Source organism: Bos taurus, chromosome 15 (assembly GCF_002263795.3).
Source record: "Bos taurus isolate L1 Dominette 01449 registration number 42190680 breed Hereford chromosome 15, ARS-UCD2.0, whole genome shotgun sequence".
In the NCBI taxonomy this organism is placed as follows: domain Eukaryota; kingdom Metazoa; phylum Chordata; class Mammalia; order Artiodactyla; family Bovidae; genus Bos; species Bos taurus.
The window spans coordinates 6,508,650-6,534,594 of record NC_037342.1 but is presented as its reverse complement, the minus strand read 5'-3'; the positions used below and the strand labels follow the sequence as shown (position 1 = coordinate 6,534,594).

At 39.0% G+C, this 25,945-nt stretch overlaps 1 protein-coding gene across 12 annotated transcripts in view; it reads left to right on the top strand.

The window, feature by feature from the left end:
• YAP1 (Yes1 associated transcriptional regulator) overlaps nt 1-25,945 on the top strand; it is a 135,415-nt gene that overhangs the window by 100,184 nt on the left and 9,286 nt on the right. For 3 of the 12 annotated variants that reach the window (XM_024975713.2, XM_024975709.2, XM_059875060.1), the window contains 3 exons: nt 9,229-9,410; nt 12,195-12,242; nt 25,043-25,173. In XM_024975713.2, coding sequence (XP_024831481.1) covers nt 9,229-9,410; nt 12,195-12,242; nt 25,043-25,173 — 361 coding nt within the window. Of the gene's footprint in view, nt 1-9,228; nt 9,423-12,194; nt 12,243-25,042; nt 25,174-25,945 lie in introns of all 12 variants that reach the window. The other 9 variants (XM_024975712.2, XM_024975708.2, XM_059875059.1 and 6 more) reach the window with 3 other exon arrangements.

The following is a 25,945-nucleotide window of genomic DNA, read 5'->3' as shown; positions in this document are numbered from 1 at the left end:
ATGTGAGTTAATGTTTTAGAAGTTCAAAAAAATGTTTCTGAGTTTAAATTTACACTTAATGGCATTACTGGGATGCCATTTTGTGCCATTTCTAAATGCTTAGAAATTGACTTGATTATCAAAGTCTACAGTTGATTACCAGATCTGAAATACTTTGTAATATTACAAGATTGAAGATACCAATTACGCAAACCTAAAATTTGTCTGCAGTTTGAAAACTCGTATGTTCAGAAGGACATTTGGAAAGAACCCATGGTGACGACCTCCTTTGTTTTTGAGAAGGTGGTCTTTTTTCCTTCTTCTTCTTCAGTAATTGCTGATTGTATAATTTACTACCATAAAGCTGTCAGGACTGATTTGCTTCTGACTGATTTGTTCAAGTTATGAAATAGTAACTTGAAAGTTACTATTAAGCGGCAGACTCTGAATTTTTAAATATAGCATATTTTTTAAAAACTTCTGTTTTAGAGATTTATTTTCTCTTTACCTTTAAAACTGGAAACATTTGGATTTTGGTGGTTGATCACTTAGGGGAAGAAGTCGGTAATGCAGTTCTTTCTTTTTTGGACTGCCCTGCTCCCTTCCCCCGTGAAACAAAGCCTGTTTTGTTTCCTGCCTGCTTGTGAGGTCTCTGGTGCACCCCATGTGGGTGCGCTGCTCTGTGCTTTGTTGAAATGCTTGAGATGGTCAGAAGGTAAAGAACGGGATGCTTCTGAAGAGAAGAAATCCCAGCTTCAGTGGATAAACAAGGTTGTTTGAATTGGTCATTTAAGTGAACTCTTAGTACAGAAACTTGCAGACTGCTTATATCCACAGGTAACAAACAGCATTTAAGTAAACCAAAAAAAGACTGACCATTATTAGCCAGAGAAACTATCTATTGCATATTTTGTGCAGATTTCTTTTTAATTTTGTGGAGTTTTTACTCCGTCTTTTGATACCCTATTTTTCCCTTTCTGTGGTTTTTAGCAGTCAGCTTAGGTTTGAAAACGACCTTACCAACCAGTTCAGCGTGCCATCAGCGGTGGTCGCTGCCATTACTGGTTACTGCTAATGGCATCTAATTCTGAGAAACTGGTGAGGAGCAGAGGATAGTTATGTTTATTTTCATACAATGTTGTTATTGTCCAGCCAGTTTTCACAAGAATATATATTTACATTAACCTGTTATATGCAATATTAAAAAAATGCAATGTGGAAAATTCAAAGCTTTTTTTTTTAATGTTTCTTAATAACCCTAGAATCTGTTTTGAAATCAGTCATATTTTATCATTTCAACGCTTTTCAGCTTACTTATGGGTTATTTTCTAGCATTTTTTTTTTTTAATTTATTTAACTGCTTGGAATGGAAAATGTTTTTCCCAGTAGTTTTTTGCTCTAGACCTCAGAATTAGAGGTTCACCATATGTGACAGATACTCAGATCAGTCCCCAGTTCATATTTAACTCATATTTTCAAAACTGGTATAGCACAATGTGTGAAAACATCTCTTTGAGAAAATATGTTGAGTGCCCTTTGGGAATGCCAGAAACATTTTCACCAAAAGAGAAGGATCCCTAAGGAGGCTGAGCTAAGGCTCAAACTCCACCACCTATTTTTTTCCTGTTTAGATCTTGTAGGAAAAGATAAATATACATATCTTTGTGAATCATAAAATGCTTAGAAACAGTGACAAGCATGATGGAGTGGAGGGATGGGAGAGAGAAGGTATGGGAATTCAAGCCAAGGTGGTTATATGTCAGTTCAGTTGCTCAGTCGTGTCTGACTCTTTGCGACCCCTTGGACTGCAGCACACCGGGATTCCCTGTCTATCACCATCTCCTGGAATTTGCTCAGACTCATGTCCATCAAGTCGGTGATGCCATCTAATCATCTGTCATCTCTGTCATCCCCTTTTCCTCCTACCTTCAGTCTTTCCCAGCATCTGAGTCTTATTGGAAAAGTCAGTTCTTCACATCAGGTGGCCAGAGTATTGGAGCATCAGCATCAGTCCTTCCAATGAATATTCAGGACTGATTTCATTTAGGGTGGACTGGTTGGATCTCTTTGGTGTCCAAGGGACTCTCAAGAGTCTCCTCCAACACCACAGTTCAAAAGCATCAGTTCTTAAGCACTCAGCTTTCTTCATGGTCCAACTCTCACATCCATACATGACTACTAGAAAAACCATAGCTTTGACCGGATGGACGTTTGTCAGCAAAGTAATGTCTCTGCTTTTTAGTATTCTCTCTAGGTTTGTCATAGCTTTTCTTCTAAGGACCAAGTGTCTTTTAATTTCATGGCTGCAGTCACCATCTGCAGTGATTTTGGAGCCCAAAAAAATAAGTCTGTCACTGTTTCCATTGTTTCTCCATCTATTTGACATGAAGTCATGGGACTGGATGCCATGATCTTCGTCTTTTGAATGTTGAGTTTTAAGCCAGCTGTTTCATTCTCCTCTTTCACTTTCATCAAGAGGTTCTTTAGTTCCTCTTCACTTTCTGCCAGAAGGGTGGTGTCATCTGCATATCTGAGGTTATTGATATTTCTCCTGGCAATCTTGATTCCAGCTTGTGCTTCATCCAGCCCAGCGTTTCTCATGATGCACTCTGCATATAAGTTAAATAAGAAGGGTGACAGTATATAGCCTTGACGTACTCCTTTCCCTATTTGGAACCAGTCTGTTGTTCCATGTCCGGTTCTAACTTGCTTCTTGACCTGCATACAGATTCCTCAGGAGGCAGGTCAGGTGGTCTGGTATTCCCATCTCCTGAAGAATTTTCCACTTTGTTGTGATCCACACAGTCAAAGGCTTTGGCGTAGTCAAGAATTAGATGTTTCTCTGGAACTCTCTTGCCTTTTGTATGATCCAGTGGATGTCTGCAATTTGATTTCTGGTTCCTCTGTATTTTCTAAATCTAGCTTGAACTTCTGGAAGTTCACAGTTCATGTACTGTTGAAGCCTTGCTTGGAGAATTTTGAGCATTACTTTGCTATGTGTGAGATGAGTGCAATTGTGTGGTAGTTTGAACATTCTTTGGCATTGCCTTTCTTAGGGATTGGAATGAAAACTGACCTTTTCCAGTCCTGTGGCCCCTTCTGATTATCTAAAAAGCTAGTAATCTTCAAGTTTTAGAAAGAACTGTTTGGAGAGGGGAGGAGGCTAACATTTTTGGAGCACATATTGTCTTCCAGGAATATAGCGGAAGCTTTCCATTTTACTTATAAGCCCCACAATGGCGTCCACCTGGCTCAGTGGTAGAGAATCCTCCTGCCAATGTAGGAGACACACTCAGTTCCTGTCAGGAAGATCCCTAGAGGAGGAAATGGCAAGCTATTCCAGTGTTCTTGCTTGGCAAATTTCATTGATGGAGGATCCTGGTGGGCTACAGTGCATGGGGTTGCAAAGCGTTGGACACAACTGAGTGACTGAGCACACACACCCACAGTGATCCATCCCCAAGGTATAGTTGAGAAAACTGAGAATTAGATGAAGTACTGAACTGATGTGCCTAACTCTAATCATGGTTTGTTTGACTCTAAAGGCCATGTTTTTTATATCATACTATGAAACAACAGAATAGGAAAGACTATAGATCTCTTCAAGAAAATTAGAGATACTAAGGGAACATTTCATCCAATGATGGGCTCGATAAAGGACAGAAATGGTATGGACCTAACGGAAGCAGAAGAGATTAAGAAGAGGTGGCAAGAATACACAGAAGAACTGTACAAAAAATATCTTCACGACCCAGAAAGTCACAGTGGTGTGATCACTCACCTAGAGCCAGACATCCTGGAATGTAAAGTCAAGTGGGCCTTAGAAAGCATCACTACGAACAAAGCTAGTGGAGGTGATGGAATTCCAGTGGAGCTATTTCAAATCCTGAAAGATGATGCTGTGAAAGCGCTGCACTCAGTATGCCAGCAAATTTGGAAAACTCAGCAGTGGCCACAGGACTGGAAAAGGTCAGTTTTCATTCCAGTCCCAAAGAAAGGCAATGCCAAAGAATGCTCAAACTACCGCACAATTGCACTCATCTCACACGCTAGTAAAGTAATGCTCAAAATTCTCCAAGCCAGGCTTCAGCAATAAGTGATCATGAATTTCCAGATGTTCAAGCTGGTTTTAGAAAAGGCAGAGGAACCAGAGATCAAATTGCCAACATCCGCTGGATCATGGAAAAAGCAAGAGAGTTCCAGAAAAACATCTATTTCTGCTTTCTTGACTATGCCAAAGCCTTTGACTATGTGGATCACAATAAACTGTGGAAAAGTCTGAAAGAGATGGGAATACCAGACCACCTGACCTGCCTCTTGAGAAAACTATATGCAGGTCAGGAAGCAACAGTTAGAACTGGACATGGAACAACAGACTGGTTCCAAATAGGAAAAGGAGTACGTCAAGGATGTATGTTGTCACCCTGTTTATTTAACTTATATGCAGAGTACATCATGAGAAATGCTGGGCTGGAAGAAGCATAAGCTGGTATCAAGATTTCTGGGAGAAATATCAATCACCTCAGATATGCAGATGACACCACCCTTATGGCAGAAAGTGAAGAGGAACTCAAAAGCCTCTTGATAAAAATGAAAGAGGAGAGTGAAAAAGTTGGCTTAAAGCTCAGCATTGAGAAAACGAAGATCATGGCATCCGGTCCCATCACTTCATGGGAAATAGATGGGGAAACAGTGTCAGACTTTATTTTGGGGGCTCTAAAATCACTGCAGATGGTGACTGCAGCCATGAAATTAAAAGATGCTTATTCCTTGGAAGGAAAGTTATGACCAACCTGGATAGCATATTCAAAAGCAGAGACATTACTTTGCCAACAAAGGTCCGTCTAGTCAAGGTTATGGTTTTTCCTGTGGTCATGTATGGATGTGAGAGTTGGACTGTGAAGAAAGTGTAGTGCTGAAGAATTGATGCTTTTGAACTGTGGTGTTGGAGAAGACTCTTGAGAGTCCCTTGGACTACAGGGAGATCTAAGCAGTCCATTCTAAAGGAGATCAGTCCTAGGTATTCATTGGAAGGACTGATGCTAAAGCTGAAACTCCAATTCTTTGGCCACCTTATGCGAAGAGTTGACTCATTGGAAAAGACTCTGATGCTGGGAGGGATTAGGGGCTATAGGAGAAGGGGACGACAGAGGATGAGATGGCTGGATATCATCACCAACTCCATAGTAAATGAGTTTGAGTGAAGTCCGGAAGTTGGTGATGGACAGGGAGGCCTGCTGGGCTGTGATTCATGGGGTCGCAAAGAGTCGGACATGACTGTGTGACTGAACTGAACTGAACTGATGATACCTGTCAGTTGTGAATCTAATGATGTTGGTGACAGGTAGATATAAGCAATTGTATTAATGAGGTTGCTGTGCTGTGCTTCGTTACCCAGTTGTGTCTGTTTGTGACGCCATAGACTGTAGCCCAACGGGTTCCTCTTTCCTGGGGATTCTCCAGGCAAGAATACCGGGGTGGGTTGCCATGCCCTCCTCCAGGGAATCTTCCCTACCCAGGGATCGAACCCAGGTCTCCTGCATTGCAAGCGGGTTCTTTACCATCTGAGCCACCAATGGAGCAAATGTTAGCTCTTAAGTGTTTGGCTTTTTTCTGTCCGTTCCCCTGTAAAATACTGTCAACCATAATTATTAAGGTACCAGCCATTTATTCTTTGTAAAGACGTTTCTTAAATGTGGCTTTTTTGCCATGTGAAAGATTAATAAGACTTTGAAGAATATGAAACAGCGAGTCATGTTTTTTGGACATCTCTTCTCTGCTCTTTCAGAACATTAAAAAGAAATAACCAAAAAGACTTAATTCATAAATTTAAAAGAAAAAAGTCTCTGTGGGTCAGAAAATAAAACCACAGAAGAAACAGGGAGCACAGACAGGGCTGGGGCCAGTCGTCTTGTCGGGATGTCAGGAACTCAGAGTGTTGAGAGCATAGAGAGATGCGTGAAGCAGGCCCGATGGGGAAAGGCACAGTGCCGCTGACCGGCCCTGGCCCAGGGCAGAAGCAGGGCTGCCCCCGTACCTGTCACAGATCTCACAAAGCAGTGTACAGACCAGGTTATTTTAACCACAAAGCAATAAAATTAGATCCCAATAATCAAAAGTTGGCTTCAAAAAAAAATATGGCTTGCCCCACCAGCTATTAAAATATACAGATTATAATTAAAACTGTGGTCCCTAATAGGAAATTAGTTGAATGAAATACTGGTCAGTTATTTTTAAAAGAAAATGGTAGAAAAACTCTAATACTACTTTGGCGTAGTCTCAAGGATATTATTATCAAAAAGGCAGAGTGAAGTGAAGTATTAAGAGTGTGCTAGCAACACCCTGCTCCAGTGCGCCGTGCAGCACCCTGCTCTGTCTGTGTCTGCTCAGGGCGGTGGTGCGTGGTCAGTAAAGCAAATGTGTAAAATTCAAAAGCGCAGTGTCACAAGTGAACCAGTATTTGAGTTGGTGGCTGAGTCACATAAAGAAGAATTATTTTAGGTAACACTTCAGCTGATTTGGCTGGATATACTTAATGAAATATCTTAAGGACAAAAAAAATGACAAAGAATTCAAACCTTTAATTATCATTTTGTTCATCATAACTTTAATATTCAGTCATAATGTTATTTTGAAATAATTGTGTATGTATAAAAGGATAATACGTATTAGTGTTACTAGAACCAAGTTTTTCAGCATTAGGCAGAAAATAGTTATAAAATCTAAGAATCTTAGCAAAACTCCCAAATGATACCTATTGAGGTTACTTACAGATGAAAGGCTATATTATTTGCTTGAAAATAACTGAGGGAAAAGTCAGAACAGATGTAAAACAAAATTGGTTGTGTGTTGATCATTGGGAAGTTGGGTGATGGCTACATGAGGATTCATAATATGTTTTTTTTCTGCTTCTCTGTGGCAGTTATTTTTCAAAATTTTAAATATATGCTTATGAGTATAAAACTGTACTCCTAAATAACTCGTGAGTTAAATGGAAATCAAAATAGAAATTGCAGATACTTGCAATCAAACAATCATGAATTATATGTACAACTTCAAATGTGTGACATGCCAGAAAAGCAGTCCATAAAGGTAAATTTATTGACTTAAATGTTCTAAGAAAAGATTTAAGCTAAGTGAGTTCAACTGAAGAAGTTAGAAAAAGAGTTCCCTGGCAGTCCAGTGGTTACGACCCTGTGCTTCCAAAGCAGGAGGCATGGGTTCAGTCTCTGGTCAGGGCATTGAACTAAGATCCCACATGCCATCTGGCATGGCTGAATTTTTTAAAACGTTAGAAGAAATATAGGAAAAATAGAGGGGGAAAGTAAGAACAAAAAAGTTATCACCTTATATTAATATCTCAGTAGTTTGAATTGAACTAAGGCATGCTCAGAGAGGATTAGTCTGCAGTTTTCCTTTTTTCTAATATCCTTGGTTTCAAATCAATGTTATACTGCTACCTAGAAGAGTTGGTAGTCTATGGGGAAATTGGTAGGATTTCTATATTGCCATATCTTTTATAAAGTTAAATTTCTGCCTCAGTGCATAATGAAAGGACTTAGAATCATTTCAGTGTTTTTTCCCAGCACAGATTTTATGCCAAGCTGCTGGACTAGGCACTGAGAATATATGCGTGGTTGGGATTCTGTCCGCATTCCCGAGGCACTTGTCTGAGAGAAGAGGTGTGTGTGCTCAGTCGCTTCAGTCGTGTCCAGCTGCTTGCGACCCTGTGGACTGTAGTCCGCCAGGCTTCCGTCCATGGGATTCTGCAGATGAGAATACTGGAGTGGGTTGCCGTTCCCTCCTCCAGGGGATCTTCCTGACCCAGGGACTGAACCCACATCTCTTATGTCTCCTGCATTGGCAGGAGGGTTCTTTACCACTAGTTCCACCTGGGAAGAGAAGATATAATTTGTAAATAAACAATTACAGTCAGGTGAGAAATGTCAGACAAAGTCCCAGGGCAATGCCCTCAAAGAAGATGATTCTTAATGTACATGGCAGACTCTGGGAAAGGCTGGGAGGTTTGTTCAAGTGGCCTCCAAGAGCTGTGCCTATGATCCAACAGAGGACATGTGAAGATCATCACAAGGAGTTTTCTTTGTGGCCAGGGTCTAGTAAGTCATGAGCACCATCAGTGAATCATTTCGAATTTTGGTAGCAAGGTTGATGAGAGAGAGCCATCTATGATTTTTCTTCGTTTTAATGTCTTCGTAAGGTATTAGGGATATGCTGGTCACAAAAGCGTTGTGAAGTTTCCTTCTTTGCTGTTCTCTGCAAAAGGTTGTAGAAGATTAGTGTCATTTCTTCAAGTGTCAGTATGTATTAAGCAGTGACCTGAAATTTCACCTTAAAAAGTTGAATAGATGTCTGAAAAGGTAATGTATCGTTCTTATTGCCATTTTCCGTAATAAAACTTCCATCTGCTTACTGAGGCTAACACAGTCCATAGTTTGGTCAATGTTGTATCAGTGACAGAAATTCACTAGTGTAAGAATCCAATCTAATTGTCAAATGGTGTATTACAGGTTCAACTCAAAATATAACTGACTGCCTTGGCTGTGTGGGGGATACAGTGGTGTTGAATGAGACCAATCTGTGCCATCCAGATGTAGGCTTTATTTGGAGCACGCGTCAAATCTACTTGATTTGTTAGTTAGCATTATATTTAAAGATCAATAATCTTGAACTTTACTGCTTAGATTGCTTTCTCTTAGTTACTTTAAGGGATTTATTTTTAATTGACTATGTATTTTATAATAAGCAGTGAATTCACATTATTCAGACTTGAAAAGTTACAAAAAATGTCTCTCTTGAACATCAGTTCTTTAGTCACCCAGTTCCCCAGCTACAGAGCCAACAGGTGTTAATTGCTCCTTAGCTGTCCTTCGATTCAGATTCTCTGGATATGCATGTAATATATCAATACAGTCCTCCTCTCCCTTTTCCTGTTCTCTGCTGTGCCTTTAACTTGGTGTGCCTTAGACTGCCCCGTGGCATTGCCTGTTAGAGCTGCTGCTTGTTTCTTTCATCTTACGGCCGCCTTACCGCTTTGCATACCGCACTAATGACAAGGATGTCTGTAATAAGAATAAACTGAGGTGCCCTTTGTACTCTTGGCGGGGTTTTAGGTTATTTCTGGTCTTACTACAGAAGAGGCTGTGTTGAACATCCCCATCGTGCTTGTGAATAACAAAATATCCTTTTTCTTTGCTAGTTTTTTAGAACAGATCTTCTGTTTCCTTTCAGCCATGAACCAGAGAATCAGTCAAAGTGCTCCAGTGAAACAGCCCCCGCCGCTGGCCCCCCAGAGCCCACAGGGAGGAGTCCTGGGCGGTGGCAGTTCCAACCAGCAGCAACAGATGCGGCTGCAGCAGTTGCAGATGGAGAAAGAAAGACTGCGACTGAAGCAGCAAGAACTGCTTCGGCAGGTGAGGCCCCAGGTTAGAGACCAGCCTTCCACTCTTGGGGCTTTGTTTTCCTACGTGAAGCTGGGTGTGTTTCATTTTGGCATCTGTTGGTTACAGAGGAATGTCGTTTCTGTACTAGAGTGACACAGAAACCTTCTGTCCAGCTCTGTCCTCGTCTTAGTTTCTTTGCTGGCCTCTGAGCGCGTGGGCTGTCACTTGTAAACCCGTGTCACACAGAGGCCTTTGGGCCATGTTCACTGCAGTCAAGCAGAAGGCAAAGGAAGCAAGGGTGCTTTTCCTCAAATATACAGGCATACCTCGGAGAAATTGCCCGTCAGTTCCAGACCACCACAGTAAAGCGAGTGTTACAGTAAAGTGAATCACATGAGTTTTTTGGTTTGCTGGTGCGTACAGAAGTTAATCTTTATACCAGTCTATAGTCTATTAAGTGTATAATAGCATTATGTCTTTTAACAGTGTATATTTTTTAAAAGTACTTAATTTTTAAATACTTAACTGCTGAAAAAAATGCTAGCCATCATCTGAGCTTTCAGTGAGTCATCTTTTTGTAATAGTAACATCACAGATCACTATTATAAATAAAACAATAATGAAAAAGGCCAAAATATTGTGAGAATTACCAAAATGTGACACCGAGGCGAAAGTGAGCAATTGCTTTTAGAAAAATGGCTCTGATAGGTTTGCTAGTCACAGGGTTGCCACAAACCTTCGATGTGTTTTTTAAAAAAATGCAGTGTCTGTGAAGTGCAATAAAACGAGGTATGTCTGTACAGGGAATTGCAGACTATTTAATATCTGAAGATTTCACTAAGGGAGAAACTCTGGAACATCACTTGGGGAGAAATATTTTTTACTTAAAACAAATTATTTGTCTAGGAGAATATACCAGTATGATACCTCTCAAATGACAGCTATGTTTCACTATTGCTGAATCTAAGATGTGTTTTATTTAAAATGTAACACAGGCTATCCCAAGTTTAGAAGATCCCCAAGTACCTTAAAATTACCTGCTTGTGGTTGTTTTTTCACGTTGGGAAGGGCAGGTTCTAACATTAGAGAGCTGGAAACCTTTAGGGCCATTTCTGTCGGTTTTGGTTCCGAAATACTGGTTTTTCTGTGCCTTAAGAATACAATCCCTCATCTCCAATTTCAGAGTGATAAATCTAAAGTTCAGATGTTGGGGTATGATCTTAGTATATTTTAAAATTTGTATATAAATATTTTGGGTAATAAAAACACAATGTGATTTTGAAAGTGTACAAAAGGTGTAAGTGAAAATAAAATCTCCTTTTCCATTTCTCTAGTTCTCTTTTCTGGATGTAAATAGCTAACAATTTCTTATACTTCGCCTCACCCCCGCCCCAGACATTCTCTTTATTTACAAACATGAAATACACGTGTCTATACTATGGCCCCTGCCCTAAATCATAGCATACTAAGGATAGGCATTAAAAATATCATTATACGCTACATTTTTGCTGCCAGGATGTAGACATTTGAACAAGGTACTGTTTTCTTCACGAGGGTTATATTTTAATAGTGTCACTTGAGTGTTAATGGAAATAGATGAACTTGGTATAGTGATTGAACTCTGATTTGGGGTTTGAAGAACTGGTACCCAAGGATTAAACTGAGCCATGAGGATTCCAGGCCGCCACACTTGTAAACTGAGCTGTCAGTAACCTGCCAGTATAATCTGGTGTGGTTGGCCCCAAAAGTGAGTAAGAGAGATAATGCCAGTATATGGTGTCATGAAGTCGTCTTGAAAGAAGTATTTCCTCATCTGCCTTTCAGAAAGTAGAAAAAGGAAGCATGTTAACAAGTTTACTATACCACTGACAGACTTTTAACATATTAGTATAAAGGAAAGATATTTTTCATTTAAATAAAACTGTATCACCGGAACAAGGTAGCACCTTGGAGAATATAATTATATAGCTATTAGAAGAAATAAAGTAATTTCAGGGTACGTTTTACGCAGCCTGTTTTCATTGCTTGCTTTTCATTTTGTCGTTACTGAGTACTAGATGGTTTAAGTAAATATAATTTCACATGTGATTTGAAGACCATCAAAACCAAGAAACCTTATTAATAAGAAAGATTAAAATCCGTCATTTTGTTGCTGTAGATCAGCTGTCTCCCATCCCCCATCCCCTTCCCACCCGGTGGGCAGAATGCTGCTGCTTATAAAATTCTTTAGAATAAAGAATTTAGAATTTTCCTAAGCCTTATTCCCACTCTTACTCTGGGTGACGGTCCCGGACAGAATACCTTCCTTTACAGGTGAATTCTTTGTCTCTTTACTGCCTACTGTGTTGTCTTTTCTTCTGTTGAAGTGACCGACCTGCTCTAATCTTACACTAATGGGGTATTGTTTAAGGTGTTTGTTTTTAGCAGTCAGTATAAATTCAGTTTAAGTCTTTTGGCTTCCTGTGAACTTCTTCCATTGACAGTTTCTTCTTATCACTGAAACATCAAATTATATTTTTCTTGCTTCATCTAATACTCAGAAGTAAAGAACCTGCCTGACCAATATCAGGCTGTGTTTGAGTCCTGACACCTGAAGTCTTCCTGTCCTGCCCTCAACGCTGTGAACACTGCTGAGGCTTCTGTTTGTTCCATGGTGACTCCACTGGCTCCTGTCTCCCCCAGTCTGCTTCTTCTTGAGCTAGCTTGGGAATTCTGTGCTATGGTGATATGTCTGGATGGAATTTGTAAGTCAGCCTACACAGCCAAACCATGTGGCTTAAAGTAATTTTTATCCATCTTATTTTTCACTCTTAGGCAATGCGGAATATCAATCCCAGCACAGCCAATTCTCCAAAATGTCAGGTAGGCTCTTGTCTGATGTTTTAGCATTGAAACAGATATGCTGTTAGGAAAGAGAAAAACTTGTGCTCCGGGGGCCTGTCCTCACTGAAGAATAACTTTGAGGCCTCTTCCTACCCAGCTACTTAAGTTAACATTGCTGTTCCCAGAAAGTCAACACTGTCTGCTCCTCCCACAGTAGTAGTCCTTTTGACTCGTGGAGGTCTCTCCCCTCAGCCCCCACTGATACGTAGTGTGCGCATCCTGTAGCCTTGAAGTGTGCCTGGTTTTTATTTGTGTAGCCTAAAGGAGTGCTTACGGTGACTTATAGGAATTAAAAATTTGAACAGTAACAAAGCTGGCACAGATTATTTACTTAGGTAGGCTACTTTAGGAAATCTTATTAGAGTATAATGGTACTACTAGGAAAGGGGAAGTTTTTTCTAGTGGACATTCCAAAGAAAGAATATCAAGATCACTAGAAGAGAGAAGTGAACAGTGCTCTACCTGAGTACTCTTTTGGGTTTCTTTGTTGGCTTTTATCAGCATTTCTCCCTGGTGAACCCAAAGAAACAGTGCTTGTGAAGGTATCTTACTTAGATGCAAAGGTTGTGGCCACTTTTTCCTTCTATAACATAGGCACTTGTCTGACTCATGAAGAGAATCTCATTCTTAAAACCAAAGAGATCTCTGTGTTTAGGGTCACCGATTATGGAGGAATTAGGAGCTGAGGGATTATTGCACTTTTTTCAGGGGGCAGAAGCGACCATCAGATACCTCATTTTATTCTCTGTAGCTCTTCTGCACTAGGCTGACAGGTGCATTGTGTTGGAATGAAAGGTGGAAGTAGGAATTGTCAGAACTCCACTCACATTAGATTCTGTTAACTTGTCTGTCTAGAAACTGTACTAGATAGAATCCTCACAGAGACCAGCTGACTTTGTGAGAGGAAAATCTCTATTCTGTATCTCACTCATAAATGCTCTCTTTAATCAAGAAATCAAGTAAGGGAATAATCCATGAACATCATCTTTGCTAAAGCAGTGCAGACATTCTTACAGTGAGGGCTGCTAATTTCACATTTGACTGGGAAGAGCACTGTAGCATTGGATCTTTAAATAAAGTGGAAACATAGGAGCAGACATTAATTCAAATGAGATTTGGGATCAAGCAGAAAGTCCTCCGTGTTAAAGTGTTTTGAAGTTGTCTCCTGTTTATTTTTTCCTATTAAGATCTTAAACTTTAAATCTGATAAATAAATGAACTACCTTCAGGTCTTTATTTCATATATCAGTATAAGTTTAAATAGTTGCTCTCATTAAAATTATCAGGAGTTTTTAGATACTTCTTTTACTAGTAAAGCTTTATAAAAGTTAAGGCTTATAAATTAAAATTCTATTATCAATAAATTTGTATGGTATTAAGATTACAGTGTTGATCCCTTAGATTTGTCTAAGCCAGAGCTGGAAACCTAAAAGAGATAGGTTTTATTAAAAGTTTTATTTCTTAAATTAGCTTCCCATGTGTGGAGAATAAAATATTATTTGCTTGTTATATAAGTTTCAGTTGTCAGTGTATTTACCTGGCACAATTGGGAAAATGTATGAAATTCCAATGTAGGGCTACATTTGGAATTGCTTAAATACGTAGAAACTGGTGGTATTTGTATCAAGCAAGTATTTGTGTTTTTCTCATCCTACTTATTTTCTAGATTACCTTAATGTAGATGTCAGGAAAATTTTCACAAAGAACAGTCTTAAGTGAAGATGCCTTTAAATAAGGTTACCAAGATAATCAAGAAAGCAAGAAGAAACTTTCCAGTATCAAAGAAGAGACTGTACAAAGGAATAATGAACAAAAAGCAGTGGATCCATTCAATACTTGAGTGCCAGGCAGTTTTGTTCAAAGTTGTCAGATATCTTTGTTTTTATTTGTTTTTATTTTTCTAATATAAATTAGTACAGATGAGTTAACAAACACAATGAAATCAGTGACATTATTTTATAATTATATAGCTCATTTGCTCTGGACTATGGGAAGGTATCAGACTTCAAAATGTTTACAGATTACTAAGTACTTCTGCATAGGATTAACAAAACATGTCTGTACTGTAGCATTCTCTATACTCTAGGATTCTCTGGTCATGTAAGCTAGTGTCAGTATGGGTGAGGGTAATGGAAAATTCTGAAAAATTAAGACAACTTTAAAGGCATTAGTATATCTTCTTAGTTAAAAATGGAAATTATCCCCTTTGTTAGGGTTTGTTGGCAGAATTTTGGAAAAACTTGTCCTCATAGAGCTTTAAATTGTTTAATTTAATTCTGATTAGCTATTTTTATGTTTCTAAAGCAGTTTCTAGTCTCAAGAAAAAACAACAAAACTTTGAAACTGTAAGAATTGTCTTTGCTCTGTGAGATTGAGCATGCATGTAATGTTCAACTTGGAGAAAAAATAGTTCCCCCACCTGAGTGTGAATGTTTTACCTGTTTTAGGCTTAAGAATGAGGTTCTTACCGCCTGTGGTTCCCTTAGTACCTGTGAGATCAGGCCTAAACTCTGCAGCCTGGCTAGTGTATGGTCTGTGGTCAGTAGTCTTCTTTCTTTCTCTCAATTCTGGTTAAACCAGTTACCTTCCTTCAGCCAAGTGCACGCCTCTTGTCTTGTTGCCATGATCCCACTCATGAGGAATCCTTTTGCCCTTCCCTTTTACTAATTAAGATTCTCCATTTCTTTCATCAAGCCTAGGTCAAAACACATCCCCAAGAGCCCTCATCAGAATTCTTGAAAAACCCAGAAAATAGAAATAAGACTGCTATGTATAGGTATCTTAACTTTATTTTTGAGCAAGTAATTGCTTTACTTGTCATAGAAATTATAGCTTCATAGAAATTATTTATATTGCAAAAAATATTTTGCAGCTAATGAATATTGTGTAGTTGCCATTCCATGTATATAGTAATAAATACACACCAGGGTCAGTTACTGGTTTTGAGGGATTAAAAAAATTAATAAAAAATAATTTAAATAAATAAAAATTAATATTGTAGTATTAATATCAAACATATTGTACTACACTCTTAGCCCAAAATGGTGAAGAAATTCAGATGTCCATAGTTTTAGTCAAATAGAGCAAAATAATACCTCTTTTCAGAGCCATGTGAAAATAATCACTGCAATTTTTTTTTTTCTGAATTTAATAATAGCAAGTTTTTGGCTTTCTTTCCCTCCAGACTCTCTTTTATGTTAGCAGATACTAGAAAAGCTAAGATTATCTCTCCTTTTTGAAGTCTTAGTATTGAGTAAATCATAGATTCATTTTGGTATTTTCCCATGAATATTTTATTTTTAATGGGCATATTAAAAACTGTATAAGAAGGGAGGAAATTCAGCCTCATGCTCTGCGTACTCTAATAGATTATCTCATTGTTTTATTCATTAAGGTCATGGTAATTTGAACAATGTTATAGTAACTTTATTACTTTGAGACCAGTGAGGTAGCATAAATTACAAAAGAGATCAGATCTGTTGAATCGATCAGAGTGTTGAATCTCAGGATCATGCTGTGGGAACATAAAACTGCAAATCTATTTTGATTATCCCTTTTTAAGAATTTAAGATTATCATACAGTTCTCATAACTATCCCCAAATCCATACACATTTTTTAGTCAAAAAGGTTGTTCTGAAGTTGAAGATAACTTTGGTAAGTGCCACAAATATTTAAAAAAACAAAAAGCATTCTCAACATTGGTTAAATGTTTTAATAATTTTTTACATGATTAAATATTCTATGGTGGTTTAAAACTGTGTTAGAAAATGGGGTATGACGAGAACCTATCTTGAATGGTTGAAGGAAATGGCTTTTTTCCTTGTGTTTTAAAAATTGTTGACGTAAACTGCTATTACCAAGACAAACTGTTTAAAAGATGTGTATTTTTAGAGTTTTTCTCCATTTCTAAATTTTTGTTTCTAGTTCACTAAACTAACCTACTATAAATAGATTGGGTTCAAGAAGGGGAAACTTATTTGTGTGCCATGTATTATCCAGAAATGAGACATAAATAGTATTGGCTGAAGAAAAAAGTTGCTTTAAGAAAGTAAAGTTGACATTAAATTTATAGGATTTTCTATGAATGGGATCATAACTTTTTCACTTTAACATGATTATTTTGAGATTCATTCATATTATATCTATAGTTCATTCCCTCTTATTGCTAGTATTCCATTGTAGGAATATGCTACAGTTGTTTATCTGTTCACCTATTGATAGATATTTGACTGGTTTCTAAATTTTGATTTTGTATAGACATATGCCTCCATTTGGGTACTCTTAAGAATTTAATAATCTGATGCTGCTGCTGCTAAGTCGCTTCAGTCGTGTCCGACTCTGTGCGACCCCATAGACGGCAGCCCACCAGTGTCCCCCGTCCCTGGGATTCTCCAGGCAAGGACACTGGAGTGGGCTAGTAATCTAGCAGTGTTCAAAGTGTTTCCGGACTACTGACTTCTTCTACTGCCTTTCTCCTTATTTTTCTAAATAATGTGAACCAAAGCATCAATTTTTTATGCAGCCAAAATACTTAATATCTTAAAGTATCTTTTTTACCCTATGAGAAATGGTACTGCCATTTAAATAAAAGAAGGGAAATTTTAAAAGGACCAATGGCTTATGTCTAGATTTTGAGTCCATAAAAGTCCACTATATAAACCAGGCGCATCCTGTTTTCCTTTATAAACCATCCTGGAAAGTTCCCTCCAGACCAAACTGGGTCCATGAGTTTGACTTACAGTGCAGATAGCCCTGGCTCCACACGCATCCCAGATTAGCTAAGATTTACAGGCTCAGTGGGAAAAGTCACCACATTTTTGTATTATTACAGAATAAAATGAGCTAAAAATACTTGCTTCCGTTAGAAAAAGTCAAATACTCTAAAAGAACTGTTTGACCTTTGAAATACAGAAGCATGATAAATTTTGGCTGAATTTCATATAACTTGCTTAGTTCTCCATTTTTGAAAGTCTGTCATACTATTTATTCTGACTACCTTTGGGAAAAGACAAGCTTGACGAACTTGTATTTTTAGCTCAGTATTCTAATTTTAGACATTTGTTCGGATAAAAAGCTTCTTTAGAGATAGACGTAACTTTCAACATGAAATGTTTCAACTGAAATCAGTTTTTGTAGACAATCCAAATATGTCCCAAGGCTGATTTTTAAAACAGCTATGCCAGATTTACTCAATTACAAAATAATGTTCATATTCATCCAAAATGCTTTTAATAATTTCAATAGAATGGATGTATTCTACATAGGTATATGTAGATATATACAGGCATTATTTTAAGATGGATAGTATGAAGAAAGTTTATATAAAATATTTTTGATTAAAAAATTCAGATTATGTAACTTCATTTCATATTTATCCATATTAAAGTAATTATTTTTCTATAAAGGCACTGGGCTTTCCTGGTGGCTCAGACGTTTAAGAATCTGCCTACAATACAGGAGACCCTGGTTCAATCCTGGATCAGGAAGATCCCCTGGAGAAGGGAATGGCAGCCCACTCCAGTATTCTTGCCTGGAGAATCCTATGGACAGAGAAGCCTGGGGGGATACAGTCCATGGGGTCGCAAAAAATCGGACACAACTGAGCAACTAAGCTCACAAAGTCACTAGCAAAAATTCTGTATACTCTGAAACATTTTTAATCTGAAACATTTTTAATATTTTACTACAAAATTGTTAATTTTATGCAGTGTGTTCACTTTCACATTTGCAGTCCTTGGCTAAGAATAAAAAGAATTATAAAGCTTACTCACAGTGAAAACCCATGATCTAATTGTTCCTCACTGGCAGCAGGACAGCTTTAGGGAGGAACTCTCTCAGTTAACCTCACTCCACATTCACTTTCCTTTAAAACCTGACGAGGCAAAGCACAGAGTCAGACACTTCTGCGATTTTCCATCTCTATATGGATGTGTGTGTGTGTGTGTGTGTGTTTATATGGAAGTGGGCCTTATTGTTTTCATATTCATGTGAACTCCAAACTTATATATAAGAAGTGGGGAGAAGTTGGCCTGTTTTCCTACATAAGTACATATGGTTTTCCTCCCCAACTCTTGACAGTTTCTTTAAAATATCAACAAAAATGTTGATCTTCCTTATTGAAGTCCATGAAATAAATTATGTTCACAGCAGATGAAAATGTTAACAAAAGAATTAATGCTTTGGGGAGGGAGCTACCAAGTCAACTTCAGTTACTTGAAGTCATTTTGTTTTTAGCAAATACTGAGCTATGTGAAAATATACCCATCTTTGGATAATATATGTATAAACTATTATATATCAATTATACCTCAATAAAACTTCAAAAAGTACTTCTAATCAACCCTGGTTGGTTTTGGGATTTTGTTTATTTTTCCTGTAACTAGAAGTTTCGAACCTCAGCTGAATATTCATACCTGGTGTGTATGGGTTCCGTAATCTGTGTATATGTTATTTGTATTATTGGCCTTACCACATTACATGTGTTTTCACGCCGTATTCCCTACTGTTAATGCTAACATCATCCTGCCACCACTCCCAGTAAATAAAGTGGCATTTTTCCCCCCTTGTTCCTTTCAAGTTCAGTTTAGGTGAATCCCTAGGTTAGTTGCTCTTAGTCTTGACTCAAAAATAGATTTGATGAGAAGTATATATTTCCGTATCCTGTCGGGGGGGTTGGATATCTTCTTGAGCAACTTATAAGAAAGATCGGCCTTCTTATTCACATCTCTAAATTACCTTTCTTTGTAAATGTGGATAGTTGGTTCTTCAGTGTCTGCTGACAGTAGAAATTCAGTTGTTAAAGATAGCAAGAAGGAAATATCTTTCAGCTTCAAACAAGCAATGTGGCAGAATGAGAACATGGAGATTTTGCACATGGCAATTAGCTTTGGCTTCATAAAACCTTAAAAAAATAGAAATGATCAAAAAGGGTAAGAAAGTTGTGAAGGACAATATGAAAAGTATAGCCAGTTTATTAAGTTGTTTCAGTAATGATCTATTTGCTTCATGTTGCAAGAAGTCAAAACTAGGTACACAGAAAACAAAAGAATGCCTCTTCCCGAGTCATCAACCTCATCTGGAGCCTGTAATTTTACTCATTTTAAACTTTATTGCTTTTAACATCCTCATATTTTAATAGCAATATAAATTCTTCAAAGTGTTTAGAAGCTCTTTTATGCTCCAAAGCATCCATTAATTTATTCACTTTGTACCTTTAGGGACAGAGAAGAAACAGTGAAGGAATGATTACAATATCTTGTGATAAATGCTGAGATAAGCGTGTACTAAGTGCTAAGTACATATATATGTCAGGCTGAGAAGAGAAGCAGAAGGAAAAAGGAGCAAAGCAAAGGTATAGCTATCTGACTGCAGAGTTCCAAAGAATTCTAGGAGAGAGAAAGTCTTAATGGAAACAGTGAGAGACTTTATTTTTAGGGCTCCAAAATCACTACAGATGGTGACTGCAGCCATGAAATTAAAAGACGCTTGCTCCTTGGAAGAAAAGCTGTGACAAACCTAGACAGAATATTAAAAAGCAGAAACATCACTTTGCCAACAAAGATCTTTTTGTCAAAGCTGTGGTTTTTCCAGTAATCATGTATGGATGTGAAAGTTGGACTGTAAAGAAAGCTGACCACTGAAGAATTGATGCTTTTGAACTGTGGTGTTGGAGAAGACTCTTGAGAGTCCCTTGGACTGCAAGGAGATCCAACCAGTCCATTCTAAAGGAAATCAGTCCTGAATATTCATTGGAAAGAGTGATGTTGAAGCATAAACTCCAATATTTTGGTCACCTGCTGCTGGGAATGATTGAAGGTGGGAGGAGAAAGGAACGACAGAGGATGAGACGGTTGGATGGCACTACCGACTCAATGGACATGAGTTTGAGCAACCTCTGGGAGCTGGTGATGGACAGGGAAGCCTGACGTGCTGCCGTCCATGGGGTTGCAAAGAGTCGGACACGAATGAGTGACTGAAGTGAACTGAACTTTGCATTGATCAATGCAAAGAAATAGAGGAAAACAATAGAATGAGAAAGACCAAAGATCTCTTCAAGAAAATTAGAGATACCAACGGAACATTTCATTCCAAGATGGGCACAATAAAGGACAGAAACAGTATGAACCTAACAGAAGCAGAAGATTGTAAGAAGAGGTGGCAAGAATGCACAGAGGAACTATACAAAAAAGATCTTAATAATCCAGATAACCATGATGGTGTGATCACTCACCTAGAGCCAAACATCCTGGCATGTGAAGTCAAGTGGGCCTTAGGAAGCATCACTACAAACAGACCTAGTGGAGGTGATGGAATTCCAGCTGAGCTATTTCAAATTCTAAAAGATGATGCTGTGAAAATGCTGCACTCAGTATGGCAACAAATTTGGAAAACTCCGCAGTGTCCACAGGACTGGAAAAGGTCACTTTTCATTCCAATCCCAAAGAAAGGCAATGCTAAAGCATGTTCAAACTACCACACACTTGCACTGATCTCAAACACCAGAGGAGTAACGCTCAAAATTCTCCAAGCTAGGCTTCAACAGTATGTGAACCAAGAACTTCCAGATGTTCAAATTGGATTTAGAAAAGGCAGAGGAACCAGAGATCAAATTGCCAACATCCATTGGATCATAGAAAAAGCAAGAGAATTTCAGAAAAACATCTACTTCTGTTTCATTGACTATACTAAAGCCTTTGTGTGGATCACAACAAACTGTGGAAAATTCTTAGAGATGGGTATAGCAGACACTTTACCTGCCTCCTGAGAAACCTGTATGCAAATCGAGAAAAAACATTTACAGTTGGACACGGAACAGCAGACTGGTTCCAAATTGGGAAAGGAGAACATCAAGGCTGAATACTGTCACCCTGCTAATTTAACTTATATACAGAGTAGTCATGAGAAACGCTGGGCTGGATGAAGCACAAGCTGGAATCAAGATTGCCAGGAGAAATATCAATAACCTCAGATATACAGATGACACCACCCTTATGGCAGAAAGCAAAGAGGAGCTAAAGAGCTTCTTGATGAGGGTGAAAGGAGAGTGGAAACGTTGGCTTAAAACTCAGCATTCAAAAAACTTAATTTCAGGGCATCCGGTCTCATCACTTCATGCAAAATAGATAGGGAAGCAGTGACAGATTTTATTTTCTTGGGCTGCAAAATCACTGCAGATGGATACTGTAGCCATGAAATTAAAAGACGCTTGCTCCTTGGAAGAAAAGCTATGACAAACCTAGACAGCACACTAAAAAGCAGAGACATTACTTTATCAACAAAAGCCCGTCTAGTTAAAGTATGGTTTTTCTAGTAGTTACGTGTGAATGTGAGAGTCGGGCCATAAAGAAAGCTGAGCGCTGAAGAATTGATGGTTTTGAACTGTGGTGTTAGAGAAGACTCTTGAGAGTCCCTTGGACAGTTGAATTTCATCAGCAACTCTATGGATATGTGTTTGAGCAAGCTCCAGGAGTTGGTGATGGACAGGGAAGCCTGGTGTGCTGCAGTCCATGGAGTTACAGATGAGCAAACCAGTTAATAATCCTAAAGGAAATCAGTCCTGAATATTCACTGGAAGGACTGATGCTGAAGCTGAAGCTGCAATACTTTGGCCACCTGATGCAGAGAACTGACTCACTGGAAAAGACTTTGATGCTGAGAAAGATTGAAGGCGGGAAGAGAAGGGGATGACAAGATGAGATGGTTGGATGTCATCACTGACTCGATGGACGTATGTTTGAGCAAGCTCTGGGAGTTGGTGATGGACAGGGAAGCCTGGTGTGCTGCAGTCCATGGAGTCGCAAAGAGTTGGACACAATTGAGCAACTGAACTGAAGTGAACAGGGTGTTAAAGACATAATGTCCATCTGTGTAATTCAATCTAAAGATGGAGATGGGGTCGTTCTGGAGAATTACCTAGAGAAGGTAACTGGATCTTAAATAGAAGTATTGTTCTTTTTTTAGTCAAGAGAAGAATGTATGAAAGACATAGTATCAGAGGAAAACATGCCATATCACAGACCTGCAGTCTGTGGGGAGTGCAAACTGTCTTTGCTTTAGAGTCACTTGTTACTTTGTAAGATGAAAGTGGGGCGTGGGTGATGTTAGATAGAAGATACAGAGAAAACCAGTAAATGGGATCCCCAGAAGCTGCTAGGAGCCTGGGTTGGCCTAGAATAGGAGTTGGCGGTGGGGAATCCATTTTTTAAGCCTGGAAGAGAAGATGTAAGTATGAATGAAGATGGCTTTGTGGGAGCAGCCCAGGGTGACAGGGGGAACCAGAAAACCATGATTGTGGCTGATGACCTGTAGTGTCCTGATTTAAATGGGAGGGAGCTGGAGAAAGGGAGAGCACGTGAGTGACTGGGGGCTTGGGAGAGTGTGCCAGATTTGGAGTAGTAATCATGAGAATGTGAGAAAAAGTAACCAAGAACCACCCCCACCCCCAACCACGACCACCACCAAAAAAAAAAGTAAGTGATACTAGAGGCCCAGCCAAGACCAGAGAATTAATTTATGATAATCTGGATAGCTGTATGGTTTTTCTCTTAGCATTTCTTAGCAATCTCAGCATAGAAATGTAGCAAGCATATTTTTAGTATTGATTCATTGTTGGAATTTGCTGTGTTGAAACAAAATTTGTGTGTGTATCAAGAATCTTAAAGGTACTTGTGTGTATTTACTATGATCCACTCAGGGCTTCCCTGGTGGTTCAGTGATTGGGGGTCCACCTGCCAGTTCAGGGAGCACAGACTCAACCCCCCACTCGGAAGGAGGTCTCGGGGTGGCTGGGCCCCGTGGCGCGCGCACCTGCGCACTCAAGCAGAGCTCTGCAGCAGGAGGGGCTGCAGCCTCGGGAAACAGGCGCCCTCACGCAGCGCAGCTAGAGAAAGCTCACACGTGACAGGGAAGACCCAGCCAGCACAGCCAGGAATAAATACATTTTAAAACAAATTTTAAAGGAATAAATAAAATGATCAGGCCTGAGTTCAAGCTTGTAGGGGAAAACAGCCAGTAACCTGGAATAGTAAGAGTTCTACCTCTTATTGGGTGGAACTGGGTGGAAAGAAAAAATACGGTCCCAGAAAGCAGGATGAGCATGTGTAAGATTTCTGGGAAAGAACTTTGTATACCAGTTCAGGATATGACAAGGGAGCTGCTGATGGAAATACAGTAGTGAACGGTGCTGTTGCAATGTAGAAATCCAGGAACTTCAACATTAGATTACTATGTAGATTTTGTGCATGGCTGTTGATAGTTCCCGAGTGGTAAAGTGCAGTTTGAATAAAGTGAAACACTGATCATTGTCCCAAACGTGCGTAAAGATTGTACAGGCAGGTTTGGTTTTGAATAGCAAGGTCTTGGCTGTACAAATGGGTGGTTTTGAGGTATGTGGGGATAAAGATCATTGGAATCCAGAAATTTACGGAGCTCCCATGTTGAATAAATCATCTGCATAATGTATAAGTAATGAGAGATCATGGCATGTCTTATGACTAATATTGGAATAGCAGTGAACATTTTTAAGAAACTTAACAACTGGAGTATGATATGAAAATGTTTTCTACTGATGAAAAATCGGAGGTATAGTAAATACTACTGTTTGTTGCCTAACATACTTGAAGAAAATGCTAAATTTCAGTTACGGTTTAATGAAATAAAGATGTAACTTTTTTTCTCCATCGAAGTTCACAGACCCTCTGCATTCTGTCATGACTTTCTGGCTAAGAAACCATTTAAAGGATGGTGTATCTAGAAGAGAGAAACCTGAGTTAAAAAGTGGTCGTTGCAAAGTCTAGAAATGTTGGTGCAGAGCTCAGAGAATACCTCCACGGCCTCTGGACCCAGTGGTGCCCTGGGAGGGAGGGTCTTGGAGGTGGTGTGTGCCTCGGTGAGCAGGCTTGCCCACTTGCAAGAGCTGGGAAGTGTCCTTTGTGATAGAAAGCCACGTTTCAAGTCAGACCAAAACTGTCAAGGAGGAGAAAGCTGATCTCTAGCAGAAGATGCTGATGAGAGCTTGAGAGGCACAGTGGAAATCCTCAGAGAAGGGTGCGGTGAATGGATGAAAAGGTGAGGAAAGGACAAGCTGGTAAAGAAGGTGTAGGACTTGGCCAGAGAGAAGTGAACTAGCCTTGGAGCCCTGGGCAGGTGAAAAGCTGGGACCTAGAATGTTTGAAAGCATGTTGGGGCAGGCCTTCTGAAACAGTCAGTAGTGATGGCTCACAGCTTTTGCTCAGTTTCCAGGTGGTATCCTGCTGAGAAACTGTTGGATACCCCTGAAGATATCCGTAGCTCAAGACTGAAAAACCTGAAGTCAGATTGAGTCGCTTGATACCAAAGTGTAAAACAGTGCAGAAGGGCAGTGAGGAGTGTTGGTGTCTTGGTAAATCACCAAATTTTGTTCTTTTGACCTTATTTTTATTACTGGTGCCAAATATATGAAACTGTATGAGAGTTGGTCAGACTTGCCACCCTATTCTAAAGGAGGGATTTAGGCATGTCTGCCAGAATAAAATAACAAGAGAAAACTAAGTAGTTAAGTTAGTTAAGTATATGTTGGGGGGTTAGTAAGCCTGGATAAACTTTCAGTTTATGTAATTTAATGTTCAGTGACTTGAAATGGAGAGAAGAACTTGGCCCTTCTGACTGGTCAACTCAATAACTTTTAGATGTTAATACTTAAGCTTTATATGTACAGGGTTATTACTTTAAATCTAATGATAAATTTGTTAATTAGTGGATTGATTCTGTTTGTGTTGATTTTTTTTTTTTTTTTTTTTAGGAATTAGCTCTCCGTAGCCAGTTACCAACACTGGAGCAGGATGGTGGGACTCAAAATCCAGTATCTTCTCCTGGGATGTCTCAGGAATTGAGAACCATGACGACCAATAGCTCAGATCCCTTTCTTAACAGGTTGGTAAGAGTTGCTACTGGCCAACATCTGAAAAAAATCACAGCTTACAGTGTTCTCCTTAGTTCTTATATATAATAAGCTGTTTGAACATCCGTGTGGGCCAAGAACCACGGCTGTAAATGAATCTCTCCATAAAGGGCTCGTACAATAAAGCTTGAGGATTAGACGCTGGCTGCTGTGAGAGGAAATGAGCTGTTGAGACTTGTAGAGGGGATACTTACTCAGAGTCACGTGTTTGCTTGTGCCTGTGCTGTTGACTAACAGTTACTTGCAGAATCATGAAGGAACATGTGAATGCCTTTCTATGAAAGCAGGAAAAAAAAAAGGCATCTTAAACCTGCTTAGGGCAGCATTATAAGAATCTTTGGAAGGAATTTTCCACCTAAGTGTTCAACCTGAGAAGTTTCACTACAGGAGCACTGTAAGGCCTCATATTCTTAAGGGCTATAGGTCAAGGAGATAAAAAGTAAGGTTGTGTCTCTTTCAAGTAATGTGTTAATATTAAAGAGTATTCCAAAATAGCACAGTTAAGGATGATTTTTAGTGAATTACCAGAAATCTTGGATTTCGGGTATATTGCAAAGATGTTATTATATGTAGTGCTGTGTTGAACAGGCTGAGACAGATCATCATCTTTGCCTAGAAAGGCATTTAAAACTAAGACTTGACTACAATTATTTCTTGTAGATTGTCAAGTATTTATGCAGTTTCGATTTTTCAAATAAGGAACAAATGCTTTCTGGTCTTTGCTTTTGTTTGTAATCAGTTTTA